General features: G+C 47.1%; 1 protein-coding gene across 1 annotated transcript in view; it reads right to left on the minus strand.

Annotated features, from left to right (window-relative positions):
• ZNRF3 (zinc and ring finger 3) overlaps positions 1-27,260 on the minus strand; it is a 57,323-nt gene that overhangs the window by 8,943 nt on the left and 21,120 nt on the right. The window contains exon 2 of the mRNA XM_021703513.2: positions 250-324. Within this exon, the coding sequence (XP_021559188.1) occupies positions 250-324 (75 nt within the window). The remainder of the gene's footprint in view (positions 1-249; positions 325-27,260) is intronic.

The following is a 27,260-nucleotide window of genomic DNA, read 5'->3' on the forward strand; positions in this document are numbered from 1 at the left end:
AGGACGGACTGGGCAGGCTGAAGGCCCAGAAGGGTCTTTGAAGATGCCCCCCAACCACCAACTTCCTGGCTCTTCACGCCTACTCAATACCCTTGCCTCGGAGTAGGAATGATGTCTAAACATGGGTTTCTAGCGTCAGCAGACAAGTGCCGAGCCCCGAGGCGAGGGGGACGCCCCTGTGACGAGCCCAGCTAACTAACAGTGCTTCTGTCGGGGGGATGGCCATGCCGCGTGCCCCACGCGGTTTACCTGGTCAATAGCTTCTGGGTTTTCCGACACATCAAAGATGACCGCAGTAGCTCCCCGCTGCACTGCCCGCTTGGCCTGGCAGAGTTAAAAAGAACAGGTTGGCACTCTTGGTCCTCTTACCTTGCCAAAGCTGGCCTTGGAAATCAGACCTGTATTCGAATGCAGAATCTGACAGTCACCAACTTCCAGGACTCTGGGCAAGTTACTAACTTCCCGAAGCCTCAACTTTCCCATCTGTAAGAAAAGGGACAATGCCGCCTACATTGTACGGCTAATCTGAGAACCAGAAGAGTCAGAATAGGTGAAAATTAGGAACTGGGTACTCGATTAACCTCTGTCTCCCTGTCCGGCCAAACATTAAAAACACATCAACGACCTGCCCAGTCAGCACGAAGGTATTGGTTTCAGTATTTTCTGCTGTGAACAAAGAGCCCCTGGCAACCCAAGTAAATGCCTTTGGTCCTTCTCTTGTGGTCCTTCTTCCTTCCCATGTCAGCCAGGACTGCAGTTAGAACAGCACACCAAATATTTCCAAAGAAATCTCAAAATGGTCAATTTTAATAACTGACATAAGCTGAAAACCTTTGGAGATGCTGTCAGCTATGAAAAAAAAAATTGTAAATGGGGATTTAGAGCAGTTGGCTGACAAACCTGGCTACACATCAAAAACCACTTGGGAAGTTTGTAAAGCAGATTTCCTGGCTCAAACCACAGAGACTGATTCAGCAGGGCTGGAGGAAGGCCCAGGAAACGGAGTTCTGGAAGTTTTCTGAGGGATTCAGATGATTCAACCACTTGGGGAACTCTGGATCAGAGAGCTGAGATGAGGATGTTTTAGAAACAAATGTAAAGTGGTGGGATTCTGTTTTGAGGGAGGATTCTTTTCTATCCCAGCGAACCTTCTAATTTCATGTCCAGCTAAGCAGACAACAGGATGAAAGCTGTGGAAGCACAAGACATAAGATATAACCCTTGCTTTTAGGAACGTGAATTTTATTAGAGAAGTAAGATACCTCTAAGGTGGGGGAGAAACAACAACAACAAAATAAAACGCCAAACCTCCTACAAGATGGGCAAATAATGGCTGGTGTTCAGAGATCAACTCTATGAGCCAGAATGCGTGACAAAAAATAAAATTTGAATTGAAGGCATTCCTACTGAGGAAATAATCACTACGGGGATGCAGCATAAGAAGGCAACACTGAACCTAAGGAGATGTGAAAGCAGCTGGACCAATGGCTTCACAAGCCCACTAGAGGGCAGTCTTATCCCACAGCTTTTACCAGACCAGTCCCTGCACCATGTACCAAAGACGCAGGACTGTGAAATCCTCCGGATACTGCTAAGTCCCCAGCAACTTAATGAGCCCGGGGAGCCCTGTGTGCTGTGCTGCAGAAGCTGTCCTTCTTCCCCTGGGACTCTTTCTTGTTGAACTGAGACTCAATTTCAAGTCCCTTCTACCACTTGTCCATCCCACCCCACTGCCTCACCAGCAAGCTGCAGTTGGGACTGACAATTTGCCAATGGTAGGCAAGTCACTGAATCTGAGTCCCAGTCTCAGTTTCCCCACCTGTAAGAGGAGGAGGAAGCCAGTTATTACCACTAGGGTCCCTTCCAGTTCCCAATCTTGGCCACTCAATGGAGAGGCAGGGGACTGTCCAGAGCAATGAAGAAAGAGCCACAGTGGCCCTATCACCCACCTCCAGCGGGAGAGGACATGATGGCCCAGTGAGAAAGTTTGAGGCCAGGGGCGTCACCTTGCTCCAAAAGGCTCTTAGGGGCACAGACCCCCTTGCCTGAAGCCAACAGTCCGTGGGCCCCAGAGTTAATAGGAAATAGGCGCTGTGTCTTCTACTCAGGTGAAACCGTAGTCTTCACAAATTTTCCCTAGATACAGAAGGGCCCCAAGGAACAGCACTGAAAACAGGTAATCAACAGGATCTCTTGTCCTTTATTTGGCTTTCATTCCACCATCAAGCATATCAACCAGCACCTGAGGGAACTGTGCATTCAAATCCCTCCCAATCAGGAGTACTGAACACCTCCGGCTTTGATGCTGGTGCTCCTGGAGAGCCTGATGGCCCCCGATGAAAGGCAGGACCTGGGGTAGTGTGGTCTTCAGCCATGGGGCTGGTCACACTTCCAAGCTTCCCATGTCCAAAGGAACGTGGAGGTCTCAAGGATCTGGAGGTGACGCGTGACCCATCCGGGACAGGCACTTTTTAAAAGGCATTTTAAACAAAATCTAGGATGGTTGAAGGGTCTCTCCTGGTTTCTATAGTAAAAACAGCAGGCCAAGAATAAGGTGCTTAAAACCCATTTAATGGACCCATACACAACCAGACTAATACACAGGATCCAAGTACAAAAATTTTGTTTGAGAAAATGAGAATTCTCACAGTTGACTTACTTTAAAAATTAATGGAAGCTGCTATTAAAATAAGGTTGTTTTTCCTGTCCATACCAGGACTAGACAGGAGGGGAATCAACCCAGGGTCCTGTTGAGAATTGGCCTGTCAGGAGCCAACCCAGGATTTAAAATAGGCCATGAAGGGCGCCTGGATGGCTCAGTTGGTTAAGCGACTGCCTTCGGCTCAGGTCATGATCCTGGAGTCCCTGGATCGAGTCCCGCATCGGGCTCCCTGCTCGGCAGGGAGTCTGCTTCTCCCTCTGACCCTCCTCCCTCTCATGCTCTCTGTATCTCATTCTCTCTGTCTCAAATAAATAAATAAAATCTTAAAAAAAATAAATAAATAAAAAATAAAAAAAGTAAAATAGGCCATGAAGAATCCAGATTTAGAAAATGACAAATTTATTATACTATTCCCAAAGCAAATTAAAAAACACAGAACACTACTTGGTCACACTTTCCCCCTCACCTCACATTTTCAGTTTAAAAATAGACGAGGCATATTCCTGAACCAATCTCCACATCTGAGATCATTTCATCATTTTACCTAGTTAAGCCTGGGCCCAAATCTTGTTTCTTTCTTTTTTTTTTTTTTCTTAAGTAGGCTCCACGCCCAGCATGGAGCCCAACAAAGCGCTTGAACTCACAACTCTGAGATCAAGACCTGAGCTGAGATCAAGAGTCCAACGCTTAACCAACTGAGGCACCCAGGCGCCCTCCCCCCACCCTGCCCCTAAATACCGATTCAAAACAAATCTAAACCATAGATTGGGAGATTACATAGTTGGGAGATTAGTGGTCTTGTGATCATCAGAAACCCTATCTTTACAAAGTCACAAAAGTCTCAAGATAAGGCTGTTTCAAAGAAAGAATGGAAAAAGATGCAAGGGGGGGGGGATGAGGCTAGATGAAGGTCACTGGTAAATTGGGCCACAGTTGCGGTGGGCAGTTACCCTTGAACTGTGCACAGACTGGTGTAGAAAGAAGGGCATGAGAAGGGTGTGAAGAGCAGAAAACAGGTGCGAAGTCTTGGGAAGGCCTCCTCAAAGCAGCCCAAGGCTCTGTCTGCCTTTCATGCCCTCTGCATGCCCACCCCCCAGCCTTCATCACCTCTGCTGCCTCAGTCAGGCAGGGGCAGCCAGCAGGTGACTGGAAGCCCAGCAGTAGACTATGGAACAAAAGGTTGTCATGGTCCTTTATTCACCTTTCCAGGGCTGCAACAGGACCCTGGGTTGACTCCCCTCCTGTCCCCAAGGCTAGCCAATGTCCATAGCCACGGACACGAGTATCAAAAGTGCAAACATCTGCACACTTAGATTTCCCAAAGTACAGAATTTCAAGCCCCAGGAGACAGGGTCCTACTGTGGTTGGCACTTACTTCAATGCAAGTCTCCTGGGACCATACTCGTGGGTTGCTGCTCCCTGAACGTGGATGTGGTTTTCCCAGGAGGAAAGAGCTTCTATCCATATGTTTGAGTCTCGAATTTCCGGATGGGAATGAGGCATTCTGATGAGAATAGTCCCACCACCACCTTGTGGGTGGGAGAAGTCAAAACCTCCCGTTTGCTTTAGTTTCAATTAAATTCTGGAATTCCAATCAGGAATGGATCTGGGCTCTCCCCAGTGTGTGCAAGTTACACCCAGACTTGGTAACTCCCAGCAACCCCCGGGCATAGACTCCTTTTTCACCCTTGTTTATCTGTTGGTCTAGCGCTACATGTGGTGGCCCTAGTGCCTTTTATTGCAGGAAATCTTTGACAGAATACCATCTTAATCGGAGATAACCCAAAAGATGACTAAAAGTCTCCTTTGTCCCAAACTCCTGACCATATGATAACCAAGGAAGTTGGATTGTTAGTGCTGATACGAAGACCTGTGTCTTCAACCTCTTCTAAGAAGTTTTGACATATGGAGGCTCCAAACAGACTTTTTTTTTCATTTTTGTTTTGTTTTGTTCTGTTTTTACACTTATCATAAGCTTCCAACAAGTCATTAAAAATTTCTTATAGACACCTTTAAGGCTGTGAAATATCCATTCACATACTCTACTCACTCATGTATTTTTGTTATTTGAACTATTCCAGTTTTTTATTATAATAATTAATGCTACACTGAACAAATTGTGGCTTACCTTCCAATTTCCTTAGAGGGGAGGCCCAGGGCCAAAAAATATGAAGATAATCGTAAGAGTCATAATAAAATCCACTTAATGCACCTCCTTATAAACCCACTCAACTCTTACCTGTAACGACAAAATAGGATGGCGCAGATATTACAAGACAAATTTGTCAACACATTTAACTTCTGGGTAAAGTGACCTGTGGTGAGCTGGCTAGGAGAAGTCAGTTTGAGAGTAACTCTTTGCATATGCTTCATATGCAGAAAGATACTCCAGTGTGAACTACCATGTGTTGATCATACCTACTGATTCTTCAAGGTCAAATTCATGTGCCTCCCCTCCCATAAGATTGACAAGTTCTTCTCTATAGCCTAAAGCAGCTCTTACCCCTCTCTGGGCCCGAGTATTTCTAAGGATTTCTCTTCTGCTGCTTACCACTTTCTATGATGCATTTCCCCTCAACACCATCTTTCATGTTTTTGCTATTCATAAAACTAAAATGTGCTTAATGTGAATACTTTTAAATAATTTAGAAATTGAAAGCAAAAATGAACTCACCTATTACCCCCTATAGCCTAGGCTTTATAACATTAACAGTGTGGTTTATATCTTTCCATGTTGTTTTTTTTAAACCCATATATTAGCAGGAATAAAATGCACATATACACTCACATATCAAAACACACTTAAAAAACCACAAATAAATTGTGTGTATATACTATTCTGTACCTCCCTCACCTTAACTCAATTTACTCAACAATATTATATGCATTTATATAAAAAAAAAAGTCATTCTTCTTACCAGCTACATATATCATTCCATTACATGGTTGTACCTGAGTTTAAGACTGTCTCCCTGACAGGCATTTAGCGGATTTCTACATTTTCTCTATTATAAACAGTACCATATTTATATTCTCATACTCACATCCTGGTGGCATCTATTATTAAATAAACAGCTACAAGTGGTCCTGCCTAGTCCAAGGGCACAGACATTGTACATGTAAATGGCTGGCCTGGGTGCTGGGCTAACCTGCCCTCAGGGTCTCAAGGTACCAGGAGGTGGATCTTACTGACCAGTCTGTGGGCCCCATGAAGGCTAACAAAGCAGACTGCCTTGGGCATGGTCCATACTCAACAAATTACCATAGTAGGTGGGAACTGAGTTTAATTCTATCTGTAGTGCCATTTATTCACTTATTTGTTAACAGTAGTAATTAACCAGTTCCTGTGTGTGCAGGAGGCAGCAAGTGGTAGATCCCTGTCCTCATGGAGCACACATTCTGCAAGCAATGCAGGCACAGCCCTCTCTGAAGAGGGCAGGGGAGTCACAAGGAATAGTCTGTGTGTTCCAAGGGCAAATGGCTAAGAAATGATGAATATGGGCTCAGTTATCTCACGTCTCTACTGCCGCTTTTCCCAAAGTATGCATCACAGGATGAGATTTTCTGGGTCAGCATCCTTTGAGAAATGCTGCATATTCTACAGTGACCTCTGACATCTACAGAGTGCAATGGTATGCTAGAGGCTCTTCTCTACCTAGGATCCCCCATTTTTGGGGATGCAAAATCCTTTTGCAACAACTCCTGTCAACACCCTCCCTTCTCTGGAAGATGTTTTGGAACCCACTGATCCACGGTGTGTGGTATGCCAACGAGAGAGGACTATCAGCCCTTATTCATTGCCCTGCTCTAAGGTGTAAGTAGAAGGCTGAGGGATATGACAGAGATCTACATTTTGAGCTGGAAAACAAGTAGAGAAAACACGCACTGCAATCTACATGAGATGGCTATTGGTATGAAAACATTCAAATACATAGTTCAATTTGACAACTACTCAAGAGGTCCAACTGTGCCAGACATTCCAAGAAAGATACAATCGGGGACCTTCTAGAAGTGCCTGTCATGACACCCTTGCTACTGTCCTGGCAAAAGCGATCTTGCTTAGAAAGGAGCAGGATGAGGGCGTGGAGATCTCTTTTTACCCAAGAGAGTATTCACCTGCAGCTCTCCTTTGATACACTTACAGAGCAGTGTGACCTAAAGGGAACCACTACTGCGGAGAATCCAAAATGGCATCAGAGTCCCAGGGCTTGGTTCCTCTGACTTGGTGTCAGCATTCTGCTTCAACTTGGATCCCCAAGTTCCTTCTGTGGCTATTTCCAAAGCAGAGCACACTGTCCTGGGGCCTCTGTGGGTCATTTCTTGCTCAGGCTGATATGGATGCATGGAGTCTTGCCGTGGGCCTACCCTTCATCCAGTCCTCACCCTCCTATAACCTAGGCTCACAGGGGCCAAGCTAAACCTTTGTCCTCACCCCTACACTCAACTGCTTACCAAGACTTGCTGATTTCATCTTCCAAATCCATCGTTTTTTCACCCCCACTGAGTCACAACAACATTTTCCCTTGGGGGTTCCCTAGCCCATCCCAGCAGCCCCCCAGGGTGGTCTCTACCCTGCAGCAGAGGGACCTTTCTAAATCACAGCTCTGACCTGCACCACTCTCCTCGAATAACTGTGCTGCTCTTAGCGTAAGCCGTGACCTCCCCACTGCTTATGGCAAACTCCACACTCCCACCCCTGAGTCTAACGGGGCTGACCTTCTACTAGTTCTCTGATGGCCTGCATCCTTGCTGCGGAGCAACACACTACCTCCCCCACGCCCACTAGCCTTTCCCTCTTCTAACTCTGGTCGACTTAGGTGTTACTCCCTCCACACTGTTACTGCCCGTGGCCTGACCGTGCCCCACCATTGCAGCTCTTATGACCTCACACTGTCATTGTTTACTCAAAGTGCCTCCTCACTAGAGGGCGGCCAGTGTGTCAGACTTCTTTCCTGCCGAATTCCCAGAATCCAGCAAAGGGCCTGGCACAGGGTAAATGGCCAAGAAATGTTTGTTGATTAACCCAAAAAGATCAGCTTTTGCCCTCGGGGTTAGCATCAAACACTTCCCCCCCCCCCCCCCAAGCACAGACTGTAGCTCGCTCCTGGCCACCTGATCGCCAGTTTCCTTTGACTTTTAAATTGAGAAAGGTCTGGTCTCTACCAGATCTTCTTGGAACTCAAGATTCTGCGCATTTGAGACTTTCAGGATTTGGCTTACGCAGGCACGTCGTCTGCTGCGGCCTTTGCTGACGGGCCTCCTATTGGTGGTTAGTTCTAATGCCGCCATTGTGGTCTCTGGGCAACCTCGACCCCAGCCACGACAAGTGGCTCTGCCTCCTCGTGGATCTTTATCAGGACCCAGGCCTCCGTGTGAGCACATCTCTGATGTCAAAGCTCTTAGAAAACAAGCCCGTGCACCTGCAATGTTTACTCCTTCCACTCTGCGGAGGAATGCAAGCTCCTTTTAGAACTCTGACCCAAGGCAAACTCTCACCAAATGACTACCCTTGGGCAAATCCACAGGAACAGATGGCACGAGATGCAGATTTTTACAGTTTCCTCCCATTATCACTCAGGGGACCTTGGGCTTTTCTTCAGCCTAAAAAGACGGGTGGAGCCTACGGAACACCTTGAAACCTGTGGAGACCATGGGGGCCTGCCTCGGGAAAGTGAGCGGATACCAGTCTGCCTTCCCCAGCTGGTGTGAAGACCGGAAGCTTGGCTTTCTGGGGTAACTGGTGGCAGAGTCCAAACTCCCAAACTCAATGAAAGCCTCGTTTGGGACAATGAGGCCAAAGTACAGGCTTGAGAGCACATCCGCCTAAGGCTTGAGCCTCGGGCATATCATTGCCAGGAATGCAGGGTGCCAGGAACAAGCTCTGCGTCTGTCGCCACTGCCGCAGGGCCTGCTCTGTGGTCGGGGAGGGACAGGGACTGTGAGCGCGGATGGAGACCAACCAGCCAGTCCCCGAGACTGGCCACGCCTGACACCCACCCGTCTCTCTTGGCTGGGCCTGCTGTAGTCCAAACAGGCGCCACTCACTGGGTCCCTTTATGCTCTGCCCTCTGGAGGCCGCTGAGTGGATTCTAAACCCTCCCTCCTCACTTTTTCCTTTCCTCCTCCCCCGTGTTCTTCACTTAGTAGTGACCACCCAGGCACCAAGCTCTTGATCATTCTGGTCAGCTGCCATTCCCTGAAGCATGAGTCACTGCTCCGACAGGGGATACTCCTGCCAGGCAAGGGGGCTTGCAAGGCCGGTCTCACCAGCGCCCTGTTTTCCTACAGAAACCTTTCATTCCATAGGAAATGAGGTCACACACCAGAGCACATGGGTAACCGGTGAGAAAATGCTGGTGCCAAGAAGGGGGCGGGTGTCAGAAGTGTTGAGGGAAACGACCCTAACACCCGCAAAACCACCAGACCAATCACCTGCTGCTCTGGGACAGGGTAGAGAGGAAGGGGTGCACCTAGCTTAAAAAATAACCTGCTTTCTTTAAAGCATATGCAACGTGAATGATTCTACCAAACCAAACCTGTAGAGCGTTGAGCTAATTTACTTTCATGATTTGGAGCCCCTGATTCACGGCCTGAAGATCGGCGCACAAAACGGCCCCACAGGGGCAAAGAGGGGCAGGGACGGGGGCGCCTGGGCAGCCACGCAGGCCCACTTTCCGGGAGTGGGAGAGGAGAGGGGCGGAGGTGCGGGTGGGTGGCGCAGCTCTGCCCGCTCCACCCGGCTCCTCGCTCCAGGCCTTGGCTGCAGCCCGGCCTGACCTTCCAGGTTTCGCTGGCAGGAGATCAAAGTGCCGAAACCACAAACACAGCTCAGAACTCCGAGGCCCCCGCGGCCTCCCCCCAGGGTCCCTCCTCCCTTTCCACCCTCCAGCTTCAACCCCGCCCCTCCCCTAGCCCTGCTTCTCCACGCCCTCCTTCAGGGTCCCTCCCTCTCCGCTTCCCCACGCACCCCCCCCCTCCCGGTCCCTCTCCCCACCCAGTGGGGCCGGCCTCTGGGGGCGGGCTCCCATCCGGCCTTCGCTGACCCTACCCGGCCGGCCGCGCCCCTCCCCATCGGGAGAAGGTATTGCTCGCCATAATTAAAGTCATTAAGCCTCCAAAGGCTCCTGTCGGCTGCTGGTTCTGAGCTCCAGAACGAAGATGATGCATTTTAAGTCCTAGTTAAGATTATGCTGATCTATTTAGGAGGCATGTAGCAGCGAGAATTCAGCGGTTAAGTTCGTGGTTAAGGCTGCCTAAGTTTAAATAGTGTTATTTATTCTCAAAATATGTAGCAGCCCCACTTAATTTCTCCTAATTAAAGGAACCGACAGAAAAAGCTGGAGTCCGTGTCATGGCGCCATTGCACAGATTGGTACCCTTTTCACAATCAGAAAATACTGGGTTCAAACGGAAATGCATTTCCCCAGATCTTAATCTTAAACACAGACATTTAGACCAGTTCCAAGAAACACAATGATCCTCTTTGTTTTTAACACCTGACAAGGAGCACCCAAAACCCAGGAAGCCTGTCCACACCCTCCTTCCCATGGCCACTGCTGGGTGAAGGGATGTTATGGAAAAACGTCTGCAGTTGGGTTGTTTCGTGAGACGTCTCTGGCTGGCGGAGAAACTTTTGGAAGAACTTCTTAGCTGCTATCTTGGGTTGAGTTTTCAGAAGTTCCAATTCAGGGCCAAAGTCAGCAACTAGGAACTTTAAAAGGGACCACCCCCTTCTCTGCATAGGACAGGTTAACACTTGTTTAATAATTGAAACAAGTGTTAATTAGGTGGCATACTTGGGCTGCACAAGGAACAACAGTGTCTACAAAGTCTGAAGACCCTACAGCCTCCCTTCCGCAGTGAGAGGTGGAGGACAGACTCTCTGAGGGTTAGGGCTGAGCTCCAGGCCACTTCAGCCATCAGGCAGGGGAGACTTGGTTCTCACCCCTGGCCCCAAGGAGGAGGCAACCTGGGAGATTGAAAAAATACCCATGCCTGGGCCCCGCCCCTAGAGATGATGACTTCATCTCTGTGGAATGGAACCCTGGCAGCAATATTTTTCTAAAAGTTTCCCAGTTAGTCTTAAAATCCAGGTAGGGCTGAGAACCACTGAGCCCAAGCTGCAGGGAGCCTCTGGGATGACTGTCAGATGCACATTCTGGGACCTCTCCTGATTTGGTTGGACTGGTGAAGGTCCAGAAGCTTTCTCACCGGCACGGGGTCATGCTCACGGTGGGGCAAAGGAAGTGTTTGACAATTCCTGCTTAGGTGGTAAACTGTTTGAAAAACCGAGATTATTCTGATTATATGCTTTTCTTATTTGTATTAGGAGGAAGAGAATCTGGATGAAAGAATTCTTGCATGTCTGAGGCAGGCTTGCTCCTAACATTTGTGGGGCTTGGAACAAGAGCCAACAAACCATGAAATAAATTATATGCTACCCTTCTATCTTTATGTACACCTCCATAAAGACCTGAAAGATCACATTCAACTGAGATTTCTCTAACTCCCTCTGATGAGCGTTCCTCATCAGAATGTGTCATTGTGGAGAAAGCTGACTCCTGACCCACACGGCATTTTGAAGGGGCCTGTACACATGTGAGTAAACGCCCCAGCCTCGTGGCCAAGGTCTGTCTACTCTCCTTGGGGATAGGGGTGTGCTCCCAGGGCGGTCTGCCCCCAGGAGGATGGTCCTGGAGAAGAGGTCTGGAAGCCAGCATTGGCTCATGCGGGGGGAATTCAGGATCCCGAGAATGGTTCAAAAGGGGGCTTCCCCTTGGACTCCTCACCTGGTGGCCAGAAGCTTCAGAAGCAGGGCCTTTCTGGCCTGGTCTCGGGGTAGTACTGGCCCAAAGCATCACACTCCAAGAAGGGAAAGGAAGCAAAGTACCTATTATGTACCGGGCAAGGCAGTAGGTGCTTTCAAATGGCCCACTGATTCTACACAGCAACTCTGCAGTCAAGGGGCTGTTGACTCCCATTTTATAGCTGGAGGCTCAGAGGTTACCTCCCAAAGTCACGAAATAGCTGACATGTGACCTCATCTCTCTCGGTAATCCCAGGCTACTGAAATACTCTGGTTATGCTAGGAGTTTCCATAATCAAGTGTGATAGAGAAGTGGTGCACATATATCAACAGGAATGCTGAAACTCTGAGTATCCCATTAATAAATAGCTTATGTATTGTACTTCCCAATCCCACAAGGAATTCCAGATAGCTCGTATCCTAACCCATTTGGACTCCCTCATCTTTGAAACTCCCTTTACAAAATGTCATGCACCTCCTATAGTCAACATAAAGAGTGGTGGCAGGGTGGAAAATTCTACCTTTACAGGGTTTCTTGCTTGAAAGCTCATGTTTGTTTTTGTCAGAGGGGCTATTTCATTCAAGGGAGTTACATCTACTGCCATTTTAGCCAATGCAAGTCCACAAACAATACAACTTTCATTCCGTATACTTCTTAAGGATCTACCAAGGTGGTTTCAGAATGGTCCCCCATGTGCCCTGTTGTGTCGTGTCCTTGAATCTGTGACTTTGTATTAGAATTTCAGAATGATACAGTTTCACTATCTCAACTTCATAGCACAATCATTTGTAATAGCAAGAGAACCAAATCTCTCCCTCTATCGAGGGGCAGAGTCCCAAGGGCCCCCCCACCCTGCTCCCTCCTCAGTCATACTAGTCTTATCTGGGTGCAATCAGTTTGATGATGCCCCCAGCCAAGGTGGCCTTGAGGACAAACACACCCTAAAGGGGACCTGTGAATGGATGGGCCAACCCAGGTTCTTTTTAGCACTGCCAAGGGGCAAGGGGAGGGGGAGGCACTATCCCTTCATACAGCTTGGGCTGAAATCCTGGCTCACCTTGCAGGTGAGCAGACTTGACAGCCTTTCTGTGCTTCCATCTGTTCGATGGGGACAATGCTAATAGGTCGTATTCTCACAGTTGTTGAGAGATGTTAGAAGACTGGATGAGACCATGCCTGGCACATGGTGAGTGCTTAGGCTCCATCTGCCTCCTTGGACAGGACACATCCGCTCTGCGTGTCTCTTCTGGGCACCTGGCCCGTCCCTTGACTGCTTACAAACAGGATTCTTCTCCTCTCCTGGGTGCCCTGCCTGGTCCTCCTGCAGGCCCAGTTCCCACACAGAGCAGCAGGCACTCAAGAGTCACGGTGACTCCGCCTTCTGAAGGGTTCTGGAAGCTGATGTGACTCTGCTGCATATCATACACACACAGGAACATCACAGTTCAGGGCAAGAAATGATGCCATGGCACGCAACAGCAGAAGGTGGTCAGTGGCTGTAAGCCCAGCCTGGAATGTCCTGGGGAGCTTTTCAAAATTACAGGGGCAGACCCCTCCCTAGAGACTGAGGGGCACTGGGCTGGAGGTGGACCTGGCCTGTAGGTTTGAAAGCTCTCTGGGTTGATTCTTAGGCACAGCCAAGATGGATAACCACAGAGACCAAGGCCCTAAGGAGGTCAGAGGAGAGGGTGGCAGGCAGTGGGCTTCTTAACCCCAACTCATCATTCCCTGTTCCTCCCCCCCCAGAACTGCCAGATTCCTTTCTCAGTTTCACTATTTGGTTTCTAGAAACACACTTAGGCTATTTTAACTCCGACTTAAGGGAAGTCCTCGTTAAAAAGAAGACTGCACTTCAAGGCAACCCACAATTGAGCTTTTCGTGATTTCTGGCTGTGAGAATGATACCTCCCTCCCCCAAAGCAAAAGCCTGGGTCCTTCACAATCAAAGATCTTGGGGGCAGTGACTATCACAAGCATCCTTAGTCACCGGCCCCTAGATTGGCACCTGGAACCCAGAAGGCAGAAAATGCTGTGGGACACAGATGCTGGGGCGGGGGCTGTGGGCACAAGAGCAATTCTCTATCCTGTGGGGGGGCAAGCTTTTGGGGTTCACAGTAGAGGTCATCCTCCTGGCTCCCTGGGTCCAGGCCTTTGGCTTCTACTACACACGGGTCCTGGGTCCTCGGACAGGGGCCTCTACCCCCTGGCAGGACAGAGCAACAGAACGTAAGTTCCAAAAGTGTCTTCTGTGATAACAGAATGATACAAGTTCTGAAAGACACGAATCCCAAGGACACCATTTTCAAATTTAAGTCCCATTTTTCTTCACAAAACACATGCTTTCTTGAACTAAGCCCTCAAACACACTCTGAACAGAGTTAACCAAGTCACAGAACTTGGATGCCAATTGCCAACTAACATCCCCTTCTCTGCCAAGAAGTCCTGACAGCTTCTGCCATTAGGAACAATTCTAGTGACAGGGCCTGGGGGTGTGGTGGAGAAGAGACACCAGATGTAGCAGTTGAGGTCATGGGTTCGGCTGTAAAACCTAACATGAGTTAAACCCAGAAAGGCCTCGTTTTAATGTCTAAATAAAAGACCGAGTCCTATAATCCTATGTCTATAGGCCAACAAGCTGAAGGCCATGTTAAAACTCCCATTTCTTCCAAATGCATTCCAGTGTGATGCTCAACAGTCATCATGACGGAAGGGGCCGGAGAAAAGCTGACTAGGCACCAAGCTGGCCTTCCTCAGGCCAAGAAAGGACAAGAGATGAAGGGAAAAAATGCTCTTGGGCATCCCCACCAGGGGCTGCAGCTACTTCCTGCCCGTGGTTCGCAGTCCCATTCATGTCCCTCTGTTTGGGCTGCAGAGCAATATGGGGTGTGTGTGGGGGTGGAGGGGTGCGTCCTTGCCTGCGCAGAGCTTGCACTCTACTGACTTAGAGAAATGGAGCTAGACCATTTCCAGCAAGGGAAACAAATGAATCCAGAGCTCAACTGTGTGGATGCTCGAATCCAGTCTGGAACAGATGAGCTTGTCTTCGGCCATACCACCCTGAACGCGCCCGATCTCGTCTGGAGCTTGGGCGGGGGTGTGTATGCTATGGTCAGGAAGGGCTTCATGGAGACTAAGCTGGCCAAATGAGGAAGAAGGGAAAGCTGGCCAGAAACTGGGCACATGAGGTGCTGGCTGAGGCTGAAGACCCTGCAGATGTACTAAGCACCACGAAGGGAAGAGGTTCGCAAAAGGCGATGCTTGGTTCCATGGAGACTATGCATTACAGTCCACTCACAAGGCCACAGTATAAACACTGACCATCGTTTATTAACCAGTCTTTCTCTTGGTGGCAGTCAGCATTACCACAGGTTAGTTTCTGGGACACAACACAGCATTCACGCACAGCCCTTGTGGTTCACTGACATTTTTGGATCACTGACCAAAATTTCATCTTCTCTGGAAGGGGTTCCCTGACCTCTGCAAATAAGGTTCATTCAGGTGGCTATGTACTTCCAGGCAAAACAACTAATGTGACTGTCTTTCCTAGGGTTTATTAATGTAACACATATTTGTTGAACACCTATCATGATGGTACAATCATATGCTGAAAAGACCCATCCTAAAAGATCTAGTCCTTCTTCTCTAAAAGATCTAGTCCTTCTTCTCAAGGAGCAGGGAACCTGCATGCACAGCAAGAAATACTCCTTGAATGAAGGAAAAGAAAGAAGGAGGAAAAAAGGGGCCTGCTGACAGGGTCCTCGTGTCTCCACTTTATGTCAGACCTCACTCATCACCCTGCATGCTGCCTCAGAACGCTCACTCAGCAAATGCTAGAACATCTACTCCATACGGACGCTCATATCCAACTACAAACATATGGGCAATTATTGTTTCAAGAAGGCAGATTAATTTTAAAGTATAGTTTGATAACCTTTAACAGTGCAGAAGATTGAAAAACCCAGTTAATGACTTTAAAAGGCCTTAAGATGAAAGAGACCAAAGGGACCAGGAGCCACAGAAGGTGGAGTTGGGCTGGATCACTTCCTTTGGTCAATAACAGGTCTATGACTGTGTCATTAAGAAAAGGACTTCTTGCAAAGGAACAGCTTAATCCCAGGAAAAGGAAAGAGTAAAAAGGTTACATTAAGGGAATCAGGGATAATCTCTATCAATTACCCAGAGCCTTTCCTGTTGGGGAAGTCTCAAAAGAAGAACAGGAAAAGAGCTGGGTCATGATCCAGGTGCTTACGCTTTGTTTTATGATCCAGGAGTTTGGCAGTCTGGTTTGTGGGTAAGTGGAGAGAGCTAAAACAGCAAGTACTATGTAAACCACCCCCCACCTTGCCCCAAACAAGCAGATAGTTGGAGAACGTGCCAACATTCGCTCCACAGGCACCCAACCATGGCAGGCACGGGGGACTGGCTGGCATCGTTCTGAGGCTAACCAAGTCCAACTGCGTACCCTCCAGGTGCCTGGGACATTTGAAAGGGCCAGTGAACCAAATCCAGAAACAGACTGAGCCTGCTTCCTGGCCCCAGAAGCCGATGAGGCCCACCTGAAGAGTCACTGCAGTCCTCACGCAGAGGGACAGAGGGGTCCTGTTAGGCAACAGTGACCTCGACTATGGTCCAGCTGAATCGATTAAGTGCCTCTCAGTCCTGGAATGGGATTAAAGAGCACCTAGTCCTACATCCTAGATTTGCAAAGGATACAGTGACTTCCCGAGGTCAGAGAATGCTGGCAGCAGGGGAGGGCGTTCTGCTCTGAGCCGACTGCATCCTGTCAACCCTGCCCCATACTTTTTTAGAGTCCATTAGGTTTTGTCATGTCCAAGCTTTTCTTTTGGGGAAAAATCAAAATTGAGGGGAATCCAATGGTAGTTTTCCAAAAATAACGGGAAGATATATTTAACTAGCACCCATTACTAAGAACATAAATATTTTGCGTATTATTTTAAGCAGTTGTGACTAGAACATTCCCGTACTGGGAGATCTGACGCCCAGTGCTTAAGGAGAGAATTGTTAAAACAACCGACCTGTGAAAGGAAGGAGGCTAACTATAATGGACTTGCTAGCAGACAGGTGTACATTAGTTTAAAAAGGAGGTGGAGTCTTGGAAAGAAGTGTAAATTAAGATAATTTCAAATGTACTGACTGAGTTCACTATGAAAGTGAGTTCTTCTGCATAGTAACAGAAGGCCCCCAATGTTCCCTGCATATGTTGGGATTAGGACATTTGCATAACTCAAACTTCTTAAACAGAGAGTTGCATGGAGTGCCCAGCCCCTGCCATCGTGCTGCTCACACCATCACGTACATAGCCCCCCACTGTTGTGATGGCATGAAGACAGGCTACATTAAGGTCTGATGATGGGCAGGGCCCAACCAAGACTCAGAAATACGGGGCTCCCTGAGCCCCCAACCCCACTTGGGTTCTAGCCTGGAGAGAAAGTGTGGCCAGGATCAGGGCCTGACAGTCAAGAGGACGTTAGGTTTGGGGGTCATGTTAACAGCTAACAGATGAAGTTACAGATTAACTCATCAACTAGCATTGGTTGGTTAATGTACAATTTGGTAGGTAACTTCAATAGTCCTGGCCCAAGTTCAGAGAAAAAAAAAAAAGTAGTGTTCCCTTTTCTTATTTAAAATTTAAAAAGTGATAAAAAGGAATAAACTGATACACGCAACCAACACAGGTAAATCTCAAAGCAATTATGCTGAGTGAATGAACTGAGGTTAAGGAGTACATATCTGTATGATTTCATTCATATAAAACTATAGAATTCAAACAGATTAATCTCTAGTAGGTGAAAGCAAATAATGGTCATCTGGGGATTGGTGAGGAACAGAGGGGAGGGTTGGGAGGGGCTTCAAAGGGACATGAGGGAACTTTTTGGAATGATAGAAGGTTCACTGATTATGGTGATAGTTTCATGAGGGGTGTGGGTGTGTGTGAAAACTTATCATACTGTACACTTTAAATATGTCCTGCTTATTCTATGTCTATTATACTTCAATATAGAACTTAAACAGGTGGGGGGAGAATCCACAAATATTCTTTTCCTGTTATTCCTCTAATTTTTCTTTTTCTTTTTTTAAAGATTTTATTTATTTATTTGACAGAGAGACACACAGTGAGAGAGGGAACACAAGCAGGGAGAGTACGAGAGGGTGAAGCACGTTTCCCAGGGAGCAGGAAGCCCGATGTGGGGCTCGATCCCAGGACCCGGGGATCATGACCTGAGCTGAAGGCAGACGCTTAACGACTGAGCCACCCAGGCGCTCCTCCTCTAATTTTTCTTAAAAGCAAAATTTGACACAAAGAACTCTTTATCATGTGATGCTGGAAATTTTAGTTAATATAGGTAAATTCTAAAGCCAGGCTAAAAAAAATTATCCAGGAGCGCCTGGGTGGCTCAGTGGGTTAAGCATCTGCCTTCCGCTCAGGTCATGATCCCAGGGTCCTGGGATTGAGCCCTGTGTGGGGCTCCCTGCTCAGTGGGAAGTCTGCTTTTCCCTCTCTCTCTGCCACTCCCCTTGTGTGCTCTATCTCTCAAATAAATAAAATCTTAAAAAAAAATTATCCAGACTGAGCCAGATAATACCTCCTTCTGATGCTCTAAAACTGTCTTCAATATCCTAAAACAAATCCATTCTCAACGCATCTGGGTGAATGGCGAAGGGAGAACAGTAGTACAGTGCCCACGTGGACTCTGGGAAGCAGGCAGATCCCGGGTCAGTACACATGAGAGAATATTACCTCAACATAAAGATGATCGGGACTGTGTGGGGACTGGGCGGGGGGTGGGGGGGTGCACGTGGGTGTCCCTGCACTTGCTACTGCTGCTCACAGTCGGGGAGCCAGTGGCCTGATGGTTTTGTTTTGTTTTGTTTTTTAATTCCTGGTTCCCTTACTGAACTGATGCCCTTAGGCAAGTCACTTCATCTCTGGTCCTCAGTTTCCTCATCTGTAGAACTGGGACAGTACTAGGGCTTTTGTCAGACTGTTGAAGGGATCAAATAGTTCATGGGTGTAAAGTGCTTGGCATAGTTTGGGCACAAGGTAGGCACCCATTAATGGCAGCCATGATTACTATTCATTGATCTAGACCTAGATGAGTAATGGCACAAAGAGGTGTTGATTGTTGCAAATCAGACAAAGCTGCTCTGAGGGAGGGAACTCACATCTGAGTTTTGAACTGGGCTATCAATGTCTTTACTAATTGCTTTAGCTTGATGTCATGAATATGAGTGTCATTGTTGTCCCCTGCACTTGGGCTCTCATTTGGAGCAGAACTGAAACAATTTCCTCTACAATTAGATAGGTCATCAGAGCTATGGCTCAGTGGAGAGTTACACGATTGAGCCCTAGTATCAAATAGCTCCTCCTGCCAAGCATTACAAGAAATTCATACCTGTCAGGGTAGACTGAAAAAAATGGCCATAATACTTCTATTCAAGGGCTTATTTTGATGGCTCTTGAATCTGGGTTTGGTCATGTGATCTGCTTTGGCCACTGGTTCATTAGCAAACACACCATGCAGAGGCTTGGTAGGTGCCTCACGTGGGGCTGGCCCTCTTTTGCTGCTACAAACTCTTAGACTACCATGTGAAGAAGCCTGGGCTAGCCTCTTGGGTGAGGAGAGACTACATGTCAAGAGGGCACAAATGTTCCAAGTGAGGCCCCAAGGAACCACCAGCAGATCAGAGATCAACCATGCTGGGTCAGCCCAGAAGAACCGCTCAGCTGATCCACAGAATCAAGAACAAATGAAAATGATTGCTGCTTTTAAGATACTAAGTTTCAGGGCAGTTTGTTATGCAGCAAAACCCAAACAATACACCTGTGCTAAATGAAAGCACCACAAGATCACACCACCTCACCTGGGTTGTCCTCTGTGCTGTTCCATGACCCTGTTGACATCACTTTGTGCTCATGAGCCTGCTTCTCTTCTCTATATATTCAGGTTTGCTGACTCTTACAAGGTCTCTGCTTGCCTCTGGAAATTTCCAGACACTAATATCCTGTTTATATATATACCTCTCTCCTCAACTCCTCCTCAGTCTCTTGTATTGACTTTCCCCTCTCCTCATCCCTTATTCCAAGTTTTCCTTGAAGTCATGTGCTGGCCCCTTTTCTCTTCCTAGTCCACACTCTCTTCCTAAACAAGCCCTTCCAGACTCTTGGTTTGAACCCACACTCCCACCTAATGGCTTCCCCCAAACTTCATCTCCAGCCCTGACCCTTTTCTTGAATTCCAGGGCTCCAACTCAGCACAACCAAAACCAGTCACCAAGTTTCTCTCAAACCCATGCCATTTGCCTCAGATTAATGGAGCTGCCATGGTGGGAGCCCCGACCCATCTTCTTCCCCTCTCCACACCCAGGTTGCTCAGTTCCATCTCCACAGTGGATCACTCTCAAGTAGGCCCTCTCCTTTCACCTCCCTGTCTCCACCTTTTCTTCCCATCCATCCTATACATAATCCCAAGAGTTATCTTCTTGCTCTTTTCCGAGTCAAGTCCCAACTCCTTACAATTGATGTTCGAGGCTCAACTTAGTTTGGACTAGGTCTACCTGGCCTACCTCCTCTCCCACTGTCTGCCTCCAAGCACCGTATGCTCAGGCACACAGTTGCACATTTCTGAACAATTAAGACACACAAATAACCTCTTGCTTTAGGTTATGCCTTTTACCTTTATTGCTCTCCTGGACCCTTCTTTACCTCTCAAAGCCCTTCTCATGCTCAAGGACCGGCCTAAAAGCTTCCTTTCTCTGCAAACACTTGCCCAATTTTTCCAGAACCATCTCTATACCACTGTAGCCTCCATGTGAGCCCCTCTTATGAACCTTCACTTCACTCACCCTGGTTGGTGGAATATAAGCATCCTGTTTTCATGTCCCTTAGGCCTAGATGGCTCTATGTCCTGCCCCTAGCATGGCCAGGACAGCCCCGCTCTACACTTGTTTTCCCACCATAATGAATAATTATGGCATCCCCCCTTCCATTCTCAAACATGTCCTAGCTTGAATGACAAATAATATGGTTACCCTACATTGGTCTTACAGTGCTTGACACAAATCAGAGCCTTAAAAGTCTACTAATCCAACCCATCTTGGACCATTCTTCATAGTTACTGACTGTCAGAAAACAATGATCTGTGTTCACACTTGATTCATTCAACCTTCTACAGACAACCCTGATGGTATTCCCCTAAGCAGTTTAAGATCATACAACTGAGATCACAAACTGCCCACAGGGGCCGGGTATGAGACTGATGGCAATGGATATGCTGCCACAGTGTGAGGAAAACAGCAGAGTGGTGGGGTCTGTGGTAGATGAGATAGCGCACACCTGTCTGATGGAAGCTTCCATACAACTCAGGCTACCTTCCCCAGAGGAGTGGGGCACCAGTATTGCCAGATCTTCTGATTTTCTAAGAGAAGGTAGACATGTGGATTTTTAGATCTTCCAACTCAAGTGTTGGCAACGGATTTATACTTACAACACCGAGCAGGTGTACCCCGACTGGCCAATGGCTCACATCTTTGGCCTTCAGCAAACCCACAGATCTCTGCCTGGAAAACATCCCACCTTCAGGAATGGAAATAAAGGAGTGGGCTCCAGAGGTAGGCTAAGCCTGTCTCTGCCACTCATCAGCTTGGCCACAAAGATCATTTGTGGGGGCAAGTACCACTGTCTGGGTTTATTTAGAATACAGGGGTCAGACAACCTTTCTTTCTAGGTGTTAGTTTTCTTTCCCATTTCAAATCTCTTAAAGGAAAACGAGTGGCAGAGATGGCTTTACTGCCCCCCACTGGGCACAACCCCTAAGACGCTCTGCGGAGCTTCACATGGGAAGGAAGTTTCTCCCGCTAAAGTCAAGATGCTCTGATACAGCAGCTCACCCCAACCTAAGCCAGCACTCACTCACCTGGGGCAAGTTCTTTAAATCAGAATATGTAAACATCTCATTTGAAACTCCCTGGTTAATCAGTAATCACTCTTAAATACTAAGAGGTCACTCTCATATTAAGGAACAAATACACTTCTGTTTCTATCACCTCTAACAGGTAATTTGCAAAAATCCCTAAATTCAAGCTCTATCTCAAGTCTCATTAAATTAACTCTTAAATTTAAGTCCCTTAAATTAACCTTCATTGAACAAGTGAAGGATGGCCTCATTCAGGCTTTTCCTACTGTAATTATTCAGTGTTACCAAGACTTTACTTTGTAGAACAAACAAAGGAAGTAGGTTCTGGTATAACCTTTTATTTGCTAGAGCTCCCACCCCTTGCCCTAGCAAACCCTTGTTTTCTCATTCACTTTTTTCTAAAGAGAAAGTTCTCTAACGCATTACAACCTGTCTCCACATGTTTATCTTCCTTAGGTGGTCAAATACCAATTCACGGGCCCAAATGCACCTGTCATAGGCTGGGAGGACACTTCGTTGGTCTAGTCTCTGGATTTTCATGCAAACATGAGGTCAATGCACTGGGAAGCTCTGCATGAACTGTGACAATGACCTCTGCCAGTACAGAAACATCATTTAGTAATGATCAGTTGACCTCTTGCAACATTATTTAGTTCGGAGTATAAGATACAACCCTTACCAGCCAAGCCAGTTTTAGTTTTAATCAGTTTTTCCCCCCTTTCCTTCCTTCCATTCTTAAAGCCACTGGAAGAGGGAAAAAATTCTGAAAGGAAGGATATCAACGAAAAGCAATACATCAAAATCTGATTGTGGGGGCGCCTGGGTGGCTCAGTCGTTGGGCGTCTGCCTTCGGCTCAGGTCATGATCCCGGAGTCCTGGGATCGAGCCCCACATCGGGCTCCGTGCTCAGCGGGAAGCCTGCTTCTCCCTCTCCCACTCCCCCTGCTTGTGTTCCCCTCTCACTGTGTCTCTCTCTGTCAAATAAATAAAATCTTAAAAAAAAAAAAAATCTGATTGTGATTACACTTTGATCTTTCTTTCTCTTTTTTTTTTCAATTACACTTTGGATTTCTTAGGCATTAAAACTAAGCATTAAAAAAAAACACCAAATGGTAAATTTTAGGCAATTATTAGAATAAAGGTTTTGCATATACATCTTTTTACATCACACAGCAAACTACATAACTTTCAGAGGGTTTAAAAGCATCTGTCACAAAATAGTCAAGTAGATAATATTTAACAAGACGCCTAAAATAAGCACTTAACTTTCTGTAAGACTTGAGTGCCCCCACTTTATTACTTAACAGATAGGACTTATACGGTAGCAAAGTGCTGTCTGATGGTTGGAAAATGACAGGCAGAACAGGAAATGAGAGAGCACACCTCATGAAGGAGATGTGCTGAAGACCAGACGATGAAGTTGGTAGATGCATGGAGGTAGGCAAGTTCCGATGTGGTGAGGGGTGTGGGAATGTCTCCCCTCTTTTCTTCTAGGAACCTGGACTCTGGGCAGCCCACACAGAGAAAACGAGAGACTCCCCAACTCAGCCTCTCACTTGGGTTTATTGGTCTCAAGATGCACATCACAATCTGCAGCTAGCCTGGTGTGTGTGTGTACACCCTTGCTGGTGTGTGTGTGTGTGTGTGTGTGTGTGTGTACACCCTTGCTGGTTGCCCCTGCATCCCCTCTACTGACTGTGAGCCCCACAAGGCCACGTACCTATCAGTGTCACCACTGTATCAACAGCATTTAGCACATGGGCCGGGATACAGGAGGTATATAGTGAACATATTAGTGAATTCCAAAGATGTATTCTCTGTTCTTCTACACTGAGCTACAAAAGGGGGCCGCTTAGAGTCAAGCTCGATGTATCCTTTCAGCATAGCTGGGAGCCTGGGGCATCTCTGCTTCTTGTCCAATGAGAGGGGTGCAGTAAGATGGTCTGGGAGCTCTCATCCCCAACCTGGGCAGTTCTGGGCAGCGCTGCTGAACTGCCCTTGGCTCAGGCATCCCAGATACATCAGCAATCACATCATCCCAGCCTGCCTTACAGCTCAAGCAGGCCAGGGGCTACTGCTACTGGGGGAAATGGCTGAGGGCATGCAGAGCAGTAGCAAATGACTTCAGATAACTGAGTAGCATCAAAGATGCTACTACTATTAATTGCCTTGTTCAAAAAAACAAAAACGAAGGATATTAAAAAGACGGGGGGGGGCAGAATCCAAAAGCAAGAAAAAACTGGTAATAGAGTGACATTTCTCAGCTCTTCCTAGGGGCAAGATTTGGGTTAGGATCCTCACTGTTGTCACGGCACCACTTGGGGTGTCTATATGACTTCACGGCAACATGAAAATGACCACAGAAGGAAAAATACACAGGAAAGATGTTTAGGGAACAAAAATTAAGACTTTTGCACTGTCTTTTTCAGAGCATGGAGAGATTCTTAGCATTATTAACAATGCTAGGCTGTCCTGGTAAAGACTACCACCAATATTCCACTATGCCTGTGGTTGCTTATGGAAGAGAATGGTGCGTGCTCTAACCCAGGCCCTCCAGGCCCAACACCACCCCCACATCCTCATGCTAATGTAGTAAAGAAGTATTGCCATACATCTAGTATTATTCAGTTTACTCTATATCATCATGCTTATGGCCTACACAAGCAATCTAATAATCTGCAACAAATTTCAGTTCTTGACATCTGAGTCCCTCTTCAAACCCATGGTCATTACAAGTTCAGCAGCTTAATTGTTCTTTAGGTACAACTGCCAAGGTGACACAGAAATATCAGCTCTCCCCCGCCCCCCTGCCCTTTCAGTTTGATACAGCTTTAAATTAGGTATGAGCATAATGTGGCAAAGATTCTCCATAATGACAAGGGTAGAGTTGCTACCACATTCTGCCATTTAAGCACCATCCTTCCCAAAGAGCAAGAGAATAAATCAAGGACATAATGGTAAGGTTTTCTTTTGTCTTATCTTTATAGAAGGACCGATGTGGCATCTAAAAACTCAGTTTTCTTTTTATTTATCAGTCTACCTGTTTCCCAATGACTGCAAGTAGTTTCTACAAACACCACTGAAAATTAAACCAAGAGGGAGAAGCTGGAACAGGGACAGTTACGAGCACTGAGGTCACAGCACTTCACGGCCCTTGTTTTGCCAGGCAGCAAACAGATAGGGCCATTTTTCTCCCAAGAGCTGCAGTGGCCTAACCACAAGCATAAAGCTGAAAAAGAAACATCTTGGGATTCCCTGAAACCTAACTTTAGACAGTAAGAGCAAGCTGAGGACTTCTGGGAAATAAATGCAGTGGACACATCCGTCCAGCACATGCCAACCAGGAATGGGTGGCTCTTCGGCAGCACCGGGCTCCCCACCAATGGGGGGGTGGCGGCGGCGGGTGGAGACTATTGGTTAGGAATCTGTCAGTCTATCCTTATACCTACGCAGAAGCGGCACAACCCCCATCTGTAGGCTCAACTTGTAAGTTCAAAGGACAGAACTGATGTGCACAGAAAAAATGAGGTGGCCCAGAGCGCGCCGGTCTGAAGTTAACTTGGGGCCCGGATGGAGTGTGTGGGGTGGGCTGCGGCTATGTCTCTTCCCCTGAGACTCAGTGCATTCATCTTAGAGTATTGACCAGCTCAAAGACTTGTGACTAGTAAACAAGGCTCTTTGTGGACAAGCCCAGCCCGGGGCTCAGCATGGAGCAGCTGCTCAGGAGAAGCACCCTTCCTATATGTGACTCAAACATGTGTAATTTCCCCTCACAAATTTTTGAAGTCACTTGGGCACAAGCATCCTGTAACCAGAAGCGAACTTAACGACAAAGAAGCTAACAGCCCTCTGGTAATGCATAAAATACACGGGCACACAAAATTCTCACACACCTTTCCCACACTTACCAATGTGAAGGATGATGGGTCGAGGAACAACCATCCTGAAAGGCTGAAAAGGCCCTTCAGTCGTACTCATTTTTTTACCCAGAATTGTCTAAAACTGGTTCTATAATTTACTGACAGCCTGATACTCTGGACCCAGAGAATACTGTTCATTTGCCTTTGTAGGACCATTAAAAAGAGCGAGACCATCCGTTCTAAGCCGTTGAGGGGACTTGGGTGAGTCAATGACAGACGCGCAACAGAGCGAAACTAAACAGAACGGGTGCGTGCAGCTTCTCCAGATATGTGATACCTGTGCATATCTGGGGAACGAGCAGGTGATCGGTTTGAAAAAAAGCACAGCCCCTCCACTTCACTGCCTAGACCAAACAGGCAAAGAATCATGTGGAAGGCTGAAGAGGTTAAGAAGGACCCGCCACCCATTTCAAATCTGACCTTGGCCTTGTGCTTCAGAGCTGCAGTTCTCCCTTAACTGCTTTACATTTTGTTCACACTTCTGTTCTCCTTTGGGACTTTAAGAAATTTCATGTGCAGTCTAAGCATGGATTTAAGTGTCTCACAGGGCTGGGGGTGGGGGGCAGTAGAAGATCCAACTTGGCCAAGAACTTCAAACGACCGGCCAATCCAGGTGACCCAGCCTCTCGGGCCCAGACCAAGCTCTTTGTTTTGGGTTGAGCTGGTGGCAGGGTCCCCCGGCTGTGGTGGGCCCACATTGTCGGCTTGTTGCTTCTTTCCCAAAAGAGGATCTTGTTACAAAGAGAAGCTGGAAATTTCTTTGCACACAAGCAGAGACAGGGCGGCCCTGCAAAGGCCCCAGGGTAAGGATTAAAGAAAAACAAAATAGAAACCCTTCCATCTCTAATTAGGGTCTTCATTTGCCAAAGTGCCATTCCCCAGCAGGAGGATTTACATTCAGGCCGTTGCTTGGAGTTACTTGGAAAACCTCTCCCAGCAGGTTGGTTCCTCGGTTCAGGCTCCTTTGAGCCAACAGTTTCTGGTTACTTGGAGTAGAGCTGCCTGCATATTGTTTTAACTGGCCTGGCTTCTGCAGCCAGCTTAGCTGTGTGAACAATCTCCCATTCAGAATCCAAAGATAAAAGCACAGTTTGGTTGAAAAATCTTTTTTCTTTTTTCCTTTTTTTTTTTTTTAACTTGGGAATTATAGGTTTTGGAGCTAGCATTATTTCTCTCATACACAAGAGTGTTTTTCCCCCTCTGCCTTGGTTCTCCGCCAGCAAAGGCTGCATCCTGGAGTCCAGCCAGCCGCCAGCCCCCACTTCCTTGCCATTCACACCATGGGGCTGGTGGCGGCTGGCCATGGAGGCGGACAGGAGATCCCCATTTGCAAGAGGTTCATCACAGAAGAGTGTAGCCAGCTTGCTGGACCCCTGTGGCCAGCCTAGGGCACCTTCTGTGCAGTTCCTATCATTCTCTGTATCCACAACAGCACATCTTCTGACATATCAAGAGCCTGGCCCAAGAAGCAAGATTTCTCTTTCTTTCTGCAATTCTCAGGACAAGAGTAAATCACAAACCAACGGTGAGTAGTAAGATAGGTTTGTATAACCTTCTATGTATAAAAAAAAAAAGGTTATGTGAAGATGAAGGAGCAAGCACAACAAAGAGAGGCACCAAAAGCAAAGGCAACAAAAGAAGAAAAAAAAAAACATAGAAAAAAGTGGATTTCATCAAGATTAAAAACTTTTGTTTTAATCAAAGGATACTATCAACAGAGTGAAAAGGGACACAAGAAATAGGAGAAAATATCTACAAATCATATACTGGAGAAGGGGCTAACATCTAGAATATATAAAGAACCCCTATAACTCAACAACAACAAAAACAACTTGATTAAAAAAATGGGCAAAGGGCTTAAATGGTCCTCTGAAGATATATAAATACCCAATAAGCACATGAAAAGATGCTCAACATCATTAGTCATTAGGAATAT

This window comes from Neomonachus schauinslandi, chromosome 14, assembly GCF_002201575.2.
Source record: "Neomonachus schauinslandi chromosome 14, ASM220157v2, whole genome shotgun sequence".
Classification (NCBI taxonomy): Eukaryota; Metazoa; Chordata; class Mammalia; order Carnivora; family Phocidae; genus Neomonachus; species Neomonachus schauinslandi.